Source organism: Electrophorus electricus, chromosome 17 (genome assembly GCF_041902795.1).
Source record: "Electrophorus electricus isolate QZ-2024a chromosome 17, ASM4190279v1, whole genome shotgun sequence".
In the NCBI taxonomy this organism is placed as follows: domain Eukaryota; kingdom Metazoa; phylum Chordata; class Actinopteri; order Gymnotiformes; family Gymnotidae; genus Electrophorus; species Electrophorus electricus.
The window spans coordinates 5,502,675-5,515,000 of NC_137513.1; the positions used below are offsets into that span (position 1 = coordinate 5,502,675).

At 44.8% G+C, this 12,326-nt stretch overlaps 1 protein-coding gene across 6 annotated transcripts; it reads right to left on the reverse strand.

Annotated features, from left to right (window-relative positions):
* Positions 1-870: 870 nt before the first annotated feature.
* Positions 871-12,088, reverse strand: ccdc9 (coiled-coil domain containing 9). Of its 6 annotated transcripts, none has more exons than XM_081700209.1 (16): positions 11,978-12,088; positions 11,329-11,402; positions 10,833-10,937; positions 9,986-10,135; positions 8,711-9,037; positions 8,512-8,595; positions 8,273-8,440; positions 7,861-8,042; positions 7,425-7,483; positions 7,077-7,121; positions 6,419-6,542; positions 6,065-6,167; positions 5,413-5,917; positions 4,943-5,068; positions 4,676-4,774; positions 871-4,462 (listed from the first exon to the last, which is right to left on the reverse strand). In XM_081700209.1, exons 2-16 carry the CDS (start codon positions 11,329-11,331, stop codon positions 4,236-4,238), a joined length of 2,307 nt encoding a protein of 768 aa, XP_081556335.1. In that variant the 5' UTR covers positions 11,332-11,402; positions 11,978-12,088; the 3' UTR covers positions 871-4,235. The 6 variants fall into 6 exon arrangements, with proteins under 6 accessions (XP_081556335.1, XP_035390153.1, XP_081556338.1 ...); XM_035534260.2 differs by having other exon boundaries at positions 871-2,257; positions 7,077-7,124; XM_081700212.1 differs by having other exon boundaries at positions 871-4,155; positions 7,077-7,124.
* Between the last annotated feature and the right edge of the window lie 238 nt (positions 12,089-12,326).

The window sequence follows — 12,326 nt, forward strand, 5'->3', positions numbered from 1 at the left end:
GTTCATGCGCGTCAAGGCTGCAACCTAGGCGCTGTCATCTTAGTCTACCCCACTGAACACGAGTTGGTAGCCCGGGCCGAGATGTTTGCACTGGCTCCGTTTGGACTCCAGAAGACCACGTAGTAGATCGCCAAGAAGAAGGCTGCGAGTGACACGCAGAGAAAGTAAGCGATGCCCATTGCCACTTTCACCCAAATCTTGGTGCTTGATTTCGCCTGCTTTATCCACTGGTCTCCGGGATAACTCGGTCTCCTGGCCGGGCCGCCGTTTACCCTTCCACTTGTGACTGGTTTGACCCCCCTCATCCTGGGATAGCGGAATGTCTTTCTTGAATAAACTTTTCTGTGATCGGATCTCCGAGACGTGGGTTCAGATCGCCGTACTTCGGACGGGGCAGGTCGGTCTCTCGGCAACGTCCCCCAAGCGCCCTGGAGGAAGACATTGGCGTGCTGCGCGGTATTTATTATTCCCGTCATGGGCGGGGATGTCGCCGCTCGGATTCTGCGACTCTGCCTACACGTTATTTAGGTCAAAAGCACAGTACGCAGGACGGTGTGGTGTATTAGACGTAGGAATTAACACATTTATATAACAGATGTTGTACGTAAACTTATACATGTATGAATTAGCTATTTTATATAGAGAAATACAGACATATACAGAAACAAATTAACAATTTCATCAGCAGGTAAAAGACCGGTTCGAAATATGGATGTGTGGTAAGTGAAATAAACTGGGTAGTGGCGATAAGAATTTACATGGCTGTGTTTTCATGTTTTAGGAAACCTCGCTACAGGACACGATGCGTCATCTATTAAATACATGAATCCATGAATAACTATTCGCTCACTAATTTTCACGAACAGTCTGTGCGTTTAAGACAAAGATTTATTTCATATTTTAAAGTAAAATAAAGAAACACTGCATAATTGACATGAAAAATGATGGGCAAAAACACCAAAAAGCTCTCCATAAACTTGATAAAAAGTATTGATCTTGATTTCCTTTCACAAATGCATTGATGGATAAACCTTACAAATGAATCTTTACCAAACATTTTACTTACACTGCAGAAAACAACAACCTTTCATGAGAAGTGTAAGTGAAGCAAAATTCTCAAACAGGAAGACAGGCCATCTGCAGGTAGAAGCCACTGATACAATGCAATCACAAATGTCATGATTTCTTTTTTTGTTTAGGTAAACGAAAAAAAAAGTTCAGTCCAAACTGAATGTTAGGCAATCACACAAAGTACAGGAATGTTAAACATATCACAAACTTGCACATTAAAACGTGGAAACCTCCACTACTAAGCAAGCTCTGATGACACCCTGCTTTCACACACACACACACACACAAAAAGGAACAGTAAAAAACAAAAAACAATTTTTTTTTTGTTAAAGTACACATTCTTTGCTGCCCCAAATGCTGAATATCACATACTAGATATAGCGTCTGTAAAATACCATGATCTTTGGTCAGAATACATACATATACAGTGTGGGCCACCACTTGTAAATGCATGGTAAATTCGAGTATATCTAGCACCTGTTTTTCCATGCAAAATTACATCTATAACATGTCTTAGGAAATGTGAATCTACATATTTTAAATGTTTTTTTGTTTGTTTTTTTACAAGTAGCTTTGACAATCCCAATGCCCTTGTCCCCTTTGTTTGCATAGGAATCACACATCAACTATAGCATTCCCACATAATTTAAGAGAATCCCTAGAGGACTGAAGCAGCATAAAGTTTAAGGATCCAAAGACTTCGCCTCCACAGTTTACGGTGGAAAAGTTCATTTTGTGACTACGGTGATATCTGTACTTTTGTTAAATTTAATGTACAAAGTGTCCTTAGAGTAGATTGGGACAACATGTTTTTTATTATTTGCTTTTGTCTACTATGCAACAGATCATCTTAACAACAACAAAGTGAATTTTCTCAGACATGGTTTCAGCCCAAGGCCTGCGTAAAAGCCAGTGCTAGGCTTGGAAACACAAGAGAGACGCAGCGTTTACCCTGCTGAGAGCAGTGCTAACCGAGGGAGAAAAACCAACAAAAAAAACAAAAAACAAACAAACCATAAAACCACATGGGCTGTCAGGAAGCGGCGAGGGGCTTCCCACCATCCTGCTTCGTTTCAGACAACGGACATCCATTAGGCCTGCCACGCCTTCCTGCCGCTGCCGACCTCTTCCCGTTCTCTGAAGACCGCTAGTGCTGTGCACGTCAGCTCAGCAGTTCTGCCTTAGCCTTGAGGTACAGAACAAAGGTAAGAGAAGGAAGTCGTACTGGTGCTCCGAGGTGGCCTGACATTCCCAAAGCGAGGTGCAGGCTTGTTCCGTAACAGTGAATCCGACACCCATCGAGGCAAGAGAAGCAAATGTGTTGTGACTGCTATGTGTTGTGAACACTAGTATCTTACACTCACCAGAAACACACGCATAAAAGGTGCAATTGCGAGCTGAAAAGCATCTTCAATGCGTGACCACACACTCTACCCCTACATCACTACAGGCGTCTGAGGCAGCCCAACAATGGACTGGTTATTAGCAAGCTGTTCTTAAACCAACCACGACACTAATGTGGGGAAAACACATGCAGTAACAACCGTGCCGCATACCAGTTCAGCACTAACCACTACATCACGGTCCTCCACCCAAAAATACACAGCCAACGGCAGTACCGTTGGTCATCATGATGGTACTCTACAGTAGTATTTTTTATTTAATTGTATGGAAATTGTTGAATACTTCTGCCCTCTTTGATTTTTTGATAACGCATGCATATGTACATCTTGTGTATTTATGGCTTAACACTTACCTGGTTTACAACTTTATTTTGCTTTTTTCCTTTCTAAATAGTGTCTCCACAGTAGTTTTTAGATTGAGGGGAAACAACCGCAAATAAATGAGTCCATTACTAGACCATTAGGTGGGTCCATCATGTAAACCCATCAAAGACAATAAGCGAGTTATTCAATTTCCTCTAGGGTTCCATTACCACCAGTTCACATCACAATTTCCACATAAAGGGTTTTTAGCAATAATCAGAATTTTTTTCTACCATGGCTACTCTTACTAAACAGTTTAATATGAATCAGTAATGACATTTAGAGAAATATACGAATATATTAATTTGGTCAGTATGATCACAAACTCATTAGGTTTCATACAGATTTTTTGAAGATAAGGAGAGTGATTTTAAAGAGTCAATTTAAATATGCAACTAAAAATGAAAATGAATCCAAATTCAGTTCTTTCTTTTAGTGTTTTAGGCATGAATTAGTGTTTTAGGCATGAAACAATTAGTTTAGATGAGGTTAAAAATGCTAATTTAAAGGGTAAACGATAATCTGGTGCAAGAAAAACAATTAGGCATGCAAACACAGCTAAATGGTAGGTTTTGTGGTATGCCAGGGTTTGGATCATGGAGACAAGCACTGACTTCTAAAGTCTGAGGTCCCACATTCCAGACACAGAATAAGCCTAAACCACTTTAATGGTGATTCGTCATAGAAAATCCTAACAGAACTGTGTTTAATTTGCATGTAGAAAAGCATCCCTGTAGCTACAGTTCGGTTCACGGAGGAGGAGACTGATGTGAGCATGCTGACCATCAGCACCACGTTCATTCTATGGTCCAGGATTTTGCTACATGCATCGTTTCTTCACACAGCTGCAAGTCTGAAAAGTTTAACAGATCAAGGACTAAATCCTGCAGGATCAGTCTTACTTGGCATAAGCTGAAGGGATAAACCCAAACAGCATAAAACCTAAAACTTCATGTATTGTATATTGTAAGTATTTTAGCAGGCATAGATCAAATTCTGTATTTGTGCGAGACATACGTTTATTATCCAGGGATTATGTATTTGTTTGGTGAAAGATTTTGTTTTTGTTATTATATTTGTGCACTAAGGGTGCATCTGGACAGTAATATCCGGATATGAACAAGGGTTAAGTGACCGAAAAGCATTAAACGCTAAGAAACAATGGACGGTGGATGCTTGTGGTATAATTCAATTGTCCAGCATTCATTCTGCCTAACAGGCAAGCAGATCCATTTTGGGCATCATTTATTCCCTCCTATGATAATGACACCATCCAACAATCCAACGGGATGCAGGGAGATGGAAATCACATCAGCAGCTGAAACCACGCATAATCACACATCACTCATGCTTACGCAGATATGAATAAACACAACTCAGAACAAATGCAAGGCTTTATCAGTTAGCAACATGCATGACGAGGGGACACCAGTGCCCATATCCAAACAAACATCCAAATGGAGTGAGGGTGTAAGCTGTGCTCTGGAGCCAAGAAGGGTTCGCAGCAGAGATCGGCGGCGAGTGCAAAACCACGGACAACAGCACAGGGTCCAAAAGCAGGGGAGGAGCGTCGCAGCCACAGGAGCAGAAGGAGGACATTCCTATTTGCCACGCGAGAGACAAGCCTAGCATCAGATGCCATCTCGCGAGACAGATGGAGAGATGAGGGGGACAGATTATAAATCAAATAGGGTGTGGAGGGGGCATTAGAAGGGGTGAAAGAGAAGGGGGTGGGGGAGGGGGGTCAGGCAAGATGCTGGTGAGTGCTCAGATGTCAGTCGAAGTAAGGGAGGTCTTGCGGAAAGCCACAGTTTCAAAGCCGGTAATAAGAACGGCACCTGAGCACGACTGATCCAGAGACTCCAGGGTAATGTCTGCCGCAGTCTCACTCCCGGACTGGCCCTGTTTCGCATCTACAGCAGCTGTTGCGCTCTCCTCTGTGTACGGCAATGAGAAGAGAGAAAAGAAAAGAAAAGGGGAAAAAAAAAAAAAAAAAGACATGAATGATGTCTAAAATAAATGACTGAAATAAATAATTTTGTGCTGGGTAACGGTCATTAAAGAAGTATTCATTGTACAAGCTTGAGGATGCTGTTAGCATTTACCCTTGTGTGGGGCTGGGTCCTGGGGCTCCTCTGTGGCTGGGGTCTCGGGGCTGGGGTCAGCAGGTGGGGCAGGGGGCTCGGACAACACTGGTTCCTCCTGCTTCACAGGGGCAACTGCCTCAAGAGCTAAAAGCAAAGCAAATCCAGCGTGTTGTTACAGGCCTGACCTTTGGTTTTATTCTGGTGGTTAGACACAGAACTCAGGGTATTCAGAGGTGGTTCTTAAATGTACACTTTGAACGGCTTTCATCTGAATGCATCTGGGCCACGTTTGGCATAATTCTGTAAAGATATAAGAGCCAACTAACAATCTAAAACAAAGTCATAAAGGATATCAAAGATATTGGATATTAGAGACAACAACGTTATGCATTGTACTTGAACATCAATATGCGATTAAGAACCTTTTGGCATGCTATCTGTTAGTATCTTCTGCCAACACACAAATATCCGCAGTGATGTGTCCTTACGAGGCTGTGCGGGGACCCGTTTGCCGCCCTCCTCGGGCTGGCTGGCGGCATCGACGGCACGACCCTCCTCCTGGCTCTTGGTCGGCACTGGACTGGTGCCGTTACTGCTGGGCTTCAAGGGACTCTCGCCCATGCTGCTCTTAGGAGACTGCATCTCCATCTCCTCTCCCCAGTCAGACACGGGCTGATGGCCCTCCAGCAGGGAGAAGGGGCTGAGGGGCTTCGCTGCCTCTGGGGCACTGAGGGTCTCCTGCGGGGACGGGATGTGCACCTTGGGCCTGGGTGCCCGCTGCTCCTTGGGGCTAGGGGTGGATGGGGCGGGGGAGCTAGTGGTCTTCTCGGTGGGTTTAGAGTCTTTCTGGACACCTGCCTTTTTGTCCTCAGACTGTACCTCTTCCTCCTCCTCCTCCTCCTCCTCCTCTTCTCCATCACTCGCATCCTCCCACTGGTCATCGTCTTCCTCAGCAGCACCACTAATGGTGGATTTCTCAGCAGTGTCTGCAGGCTAGTCCAACACCAAAAACAATGGGAGGATATCCACATTCGAATCCTTTATTAGTTTAACTCTGCAATTACCAAGTGCTTAACCATACAAAAACATGCAGGGATGGAACACGCCAACACAAAGCTTTTGGAAGCTGGGAAACCTCACCTTCTCTGACGGAGCTTTGGGCTTTTCCTTCTTCTCCTTCTCCTCTTCCTCCTTTTTTCCCTTTTCCTCCTCTTTCTCTGCTTCCCACCGATTATCATGCATGCTTGAGAAGAGAGGGACATTAATCCCATTTACTGGGGAAAACACCTGAGATATCGCATAAACATACATCTTAAAAAATCTTGCACCACATTTCTGAGGCCACAGTCACTGATTATAAATAATGTAACCACCCCCAACCCCCCCCACAATTCAAGGAAAATGTAGAGCTGATAAACGAACTGAAGGTCAAAGAGGGCTGGTCACCTTAAGAGCGAGAGATGACCCTGAGCGGAGGGCGGAAGGGTACCCTACCTGTAGCTCTTGCCCTGAGCTCGCCCTTTCTCTCTTCCATGGCCACCGCGGCCCCCGTCTCTTGGCTTGCCCTGCCCCAAGAAATCCCCAAACGTGGGCACCTTGGGGGGTCTCTTGCTGTCCTCTGGAAGAGAGGGGAGGTAAAGAGTGTGACTCTTCCAAGGAAGACTACATACAACAGACTAGAGCGCAAGCCCTGGGCTCAGAGGAACAGATGGCCCGCCAGTCATCATGATGGATAGCTACATACATCAGTCTTCGATGAGGGGGAGGGGAAGAGGTGAGGAAAACCATGCAAGAGGACTTAACAAGTCTTGACTTCAGGTGATGAGGCAAGTAGCAAAGCTGAATTAGCAAACAAGCGCATATGCCAAAAGAGGAGTCCCCCTTTCTTTTTTTTTTAGCACACATTTAAAATAACTCTTCCCCTACTCCCCTGACCTGTGGTTCCATAGAGGAGTAACCATAGACCATTACCATAGAGGAGTACCCCTATCTATAAAAAGCATTTTAAAAAATGATAGATGAAGTCAGCATGACCATGAAGCAATCTTAGGGTGATAGCATTGTTAGGACAAGGTTGTCCTTTGGCAGGGTCAATGTGGAGTGAGGTGAGAGAGAGACACCACACAGAGACAGTCCCATGCCACAAGCTGACCTGAAGCCCCACTGCGCTGCTGTATACGGGCATTACGCCCCCTAGCTGCTGAAAGAACACATTACAAAACATCACCAAATACCTAGAATGACAATGGGCCAAGTACAGAAACAAAAGCACTAATCAGCATAAATGGTGTACAGACCTCCTGAAGGCATACACTGGACAGATACAGACCTGACTGGACCGCTGTATTTTGCGTAGGACTCATGTAAGCATGTTCATGGACATAGTGGTCCCATCTGTGTGTGTGCTGACTTCTTGCTCTAATGGTCAGCTGTGTGTGTGTGTGTGTGAGAGAGAGTGTGTGAGTGAGTGAGTGAGTGAGCGAGCGAGAGAGAGACTTGCCTCTCTTACTGCCTGCTTCTGGCATGCCCTCTCCAGCCGCAGTTGGATCCTCAGGGAACCTACGAACACACCGCAGGGTGACTCACCTTCCCATTCTTGTCCTGTTAACATGAATTACTCCCTCTACTCCCTACTCCCTCTCTACTCCCTACTCCCTCTCTACTCCCTACTCCCTCTCTACACCCTCCCTACACCCTCAGACTCTTCTTTCTAACACATATACAGACGCACACACAAGGATAAATTATTGAAATATTGGCAATGGTAAGGTCGGAGCGTAAATGTCCAACAACATCACTTGTGTCTGATCTTCATTCATTTTCCTTTCGTATGAAACAGCCCTTTAATAGAGCCCGTTTCCTGTTATAGCTAGCTGGCTGTTATGAGGCAGCCGTGGGGCAGCACACGGTGCCTGCACGGTGGCTCTGACTCTCACATCGTGTCTGTTTTCTGGGCATCCCACTCCCGCCTCCATTGGCCCGTGGCGTTGCGGTGCCGAGCCAGCCTCTCCTCATCAATCTGCTCACGCTCCTTCTTCCAGCGCAGGTACTCGGCCCGCTCACGGCCCGTCATGGACAGAGTCATGTCCATGGAGCTTTTCGCGCCAGGCCTCCGATTCTACAGGAGGTGGAGGGGAGCGACGTTGCAGAGGCAAAGGTGGGTGAAAAACACTGAATATAGACTGAAATATACAGTAGAAATTAAACTACTAAAAATGTGCTTCAAGTACACTGGCGGTTAAAGCACTAAAGTGTGTTTTCTTCACATGGAATTCTAGGTGGTTTGACTTTGGAGGGTTCAGATGATGCAATCGGTTGTTTGAGTGACCATTTTGAGGACTCTCTAACCGTCCACTCCTTCTCCACTTCAGCCCCGGTCTTCACGTTGTCGAAGTCCAGTCCGCCCCAGTTGCGCACGTGTCTCCGGCTGCCCTCTTTGCGGTCCATCTCGGGGATGGGCCCGCTGCGTCGGGGGTCATCCAGAAAGTTCCGCGTGGGGTTCTTCTCTCCGTCGGCCTGAATAAGCAGATGCAGACGTTTCACAACGATGCAGGTACATGACAGCAGAGCACAGGACGCCTACGCACCCTCTGACCCCGCTCATATTCCGCAATCTTCTCCATCTCTTCATTCATCTTCTCAATGTTCTGCCTCCTCTTCTCCTCCCACTCCTGAGCAAGAAAAACCTACGCTGTTCAACTGTTATTTTTGCAGTTAAAATCTGTATTATAAAGTACCAATCGCCACAACGTAAACTGTACGCCACGTAATGATCCAGTAACTCACCTTGGATTTTCTGTCTGAGCCAGAGCCGCCCTGCTGTGCCCCTGCTCTCCCTCCTCTTCGCCCCCCTCGGGGGCGATCGCTGTGGGAGGGACCCTCTCCCCCTTCCCCTTCCCGGGAGGCCCTGTCGGCTCGGGGGTCGCCCTTATCCGAGCGCGGCTCCCTCCTGTCTGAGCGGTGGCCCCCGCCACGCTGCCCGCCCCTATTCGGCCGGCCGGCGCCAGCCTTGCGTGGGGGGCTCTCGCCACGGAGCTGCCCACTGTCGCCTTCCTCTGGGCCGTGATCGCTACGGTGAGGCGCTGCCTTTCTGTCATTTACCACTCGCTTCTCCTGCAAATGCAGGCAGAGGTCACAGGCCAGAATTCATGGTGCATTATTGATGGACCATCTGCTCTATGCTTGCTCATATGCACAAAGATATTTTGTTCCAAGTGCTATAGAATTATGCCTCCAGACTGCTTCACATGTACATATTGTTTTTCCCAGAATTCACTGATAATACTCCTGTGTCAACGTCTGGATGGACTTGAAAAGCTGAAATATTTCATGATATGGAATTTTAGGGACAGAAAATCTTATTTTTATTGAAGTCTAATTATCAGTGATATAATGCAGATTTACTGCTGTTCCATACCATGAAAAGACTACATTCTACCAGTACTACTGACTAAAGACTGGAAGTTTTTAATCTTTCAGTAACTTTACAAAAAAGCTCTACCAAGACATTTTAAATTATGCATGAAAAAAAATCTGTAAACAAAACATATCCTAGACACCGACAGATTTTACATTTGTGACAAATGCCTGTCTTTCCACGTGTATCTTCTGAAAGCTCTGGGATATGTCATAGTCCATTCAGCCTGACACTTGACCTTCATAGACCAGAGGGAGGGAGTCTAATTACCACTGCAGAGGCCATCTGTGTCCCAGAGTAACTCTACAGGTATTGATTAAAATGCACTACACCCTGTCTCAGCAGACCCCAGGAGGGAAATTAAAACTTGCGAGATGTGAGAAAAGCGGTGTGGTGAGTAATGTCGGGGTTTTAGAAGCAGCGGAGCCCTCATATCTCACTGGACACAGTGAGGCTAATGTAAAACAAAGCATCCAGTATTAACTTCATGATTATTTTCTCATTACTTGTGCTATAAGATACAATGTTAATATGGCAATAGAATACTAAAAGCACCAAAGCACAACATCACATTGACTGCTTGGCAGTCCATGTCCACAAAGGCCAATGCTTATACTTTGAACTATGGACACTGCTGGCCTTACCCCACTTGGTTTGTACAGATCAACCGTCACAGTTAAGTTTTCTTTCTCCGTCTTCCGCCGTTCTGAGTCAGGCTCATGAGAGCGGGGCTTGCGGGGGGTCGTCACGGCGATGCCCTCCTCTTCAGCCTTCTTCTTGTCTTCCTCTATTTCCTAGAGGGCATGATGGTGACAACAGTGACTATCCCAACAAATAGTTCCATCAAAGCAGAAACTGGTACGCATGGGGAACTCAAGCACATATTTCTCTTCTTTTTCGTAACAAAATATACTTCCACACAAAAAGTAAATAGTTTTTTTTAACAGCAGTAGCAGTAGACCCATTTGCTTCCTCTGACTCCATATCTTGTCGAGCTTTCAATGATTGTGTATGTCCTAACCACAAATGGGCATGTAAATGTAGGCCAAATGCCAAGGGGAAGGACCAAAGAGTAGACATAGTATTATGGTAACATTTAAAACAAACAATATAAATAGTTATTAAGATGAAATTGTTCACTAAAAATTTCAAATAAGAAGAAACAAATCTTCTGAAACTGACAAAATACCAAAAATGGCAACAACCCCAAAAACTTCACTTTGGCATCATTACTCACAATTACATAGTGACAATGCTAAGTCCTTTCAATTTCTGCATGCATGGTTTTTTTGCCAAGTCAGCATATGTATCATAAATTTCAAATTAGATTGTTTCAAAATGAAAAATAAGTGCCTCGCTTAAGTGAAAAATAATCCACTTCAAGACCCAGACAGAGAATGTTCTGCACAGCAAAGCAAAGTAGCTGGGAGACAAAGCACATGCAATAAACAGTGAAAGAGGAGAAAGCCTCGCAACATGCAGCACACCTACCTGATATCTTCTCACTAAAGCCTCATTTTTTTTGCGCAGAGCCTCGATGCGTCTGTCTAGCTCAGCATCCTTCTCTTCCTTCGTCCTCAGATCCACCATAGCAGACTGCAATAACCAAAACAAGACACAAAGTTCACAATTACAAATGTTCAGAAGTTTTCTACTAGCTTATTTCAAAATTGTCAGACATACTTAAGATTTCACTAATCGGTACAAATACATTTCAGAATAATTCACACAAATTTCCCTCCATTTAATGAAGTAACAAAATAATGTAGCATTTTCTTTTACATTCTGTATTTATGATTCCATATTTATTGAGGTTCTTTTCATTAAAAATACATATTGCAGGAACCCTTTTACTTGTGAGTAGAACACTTTCAGGCTAACTATTAGCCTTATAAGGAAAGGTCACACAGAATTCTTTTCGTTCTTTAGATCTTTGCATCATAAATGATCAGCGTGTTCTGTTGAATTTTTAATAACAACAACTCACCATGGCTGGAAGCCTGTCGTCAAAGCCAAGTGGTGGTGTGACGACCTCTCGGGTCCAGCTGAGGCCAAAACGATCTACGATAGTAAACGAAATTAACTAAAACGGATGCACACACAGTCCACAGTTAACTGGCTGCGGTTTAGCTTAACTGGAACACACATTTACGGTGGGAGATGCGTTCGGGCTCGTGTTCCCAAGGCCTGTCAGCGAAGGGATTAAAGAAATAAACTATCTTAATCAAGTAACATCAAAGCATGCCCGGGGCTTCACTACACTGTCACGGTAACAACATGAACTGTCTATTTAAAACCCGAGGTGTATCATTAATCAGCTAGTTAGCAGTTACCGCTAGTACTGAGACCATCCGGTACCGAGGTTGTGAACTAAGTAGTGGGAACGTTATTGTGCATATTCGGCCGTGCTGTCAAACACAGTTGGAAAGTGGTGAGTACATTTCTACGAGGTACATAAGTTATCAACATTAGACAGCGCCGAGCGACCTGGGCGAGATAAGCAGCGTTAGCACGCTGAGCTAGCGTTAGCAAAGTTGGGAAACAAAGTTAGGAAAAGAGGCATTTCGAATTTAAAGAGACACATATATCACTACATTTGAACGGCTTTTGTTGTTGTTGTTGTTGCGCTGCTGTACCTGTGCAAAACAAAATCCTCCCAAAAAAGCGTTATCTGCTGCTAGGGCGTGCTTCTACGTCCAGTGAGCCTCGCAGAAGTGTCCCGCCTCTACTTCCTGTAACTATAGTTTCTACATCCTGATGACGAACGAAACCAGGCAGCATCCGGAAATGGCAAAATAAAAGCCGATAAACATGAACGTTATTGCTAACACTACTAACCTACCCTTATTTTATTCTATACATCTGACCATTGAAGGCGTTTTATCTCACACTGCTAATTTGTGTGAGTGGTAGCAGCCACTTTCCTTTACCCTTTCTTTTAACTGCGTTCAGGGTATGTGTGCCAGTCTGACTGCAAAGACTGGA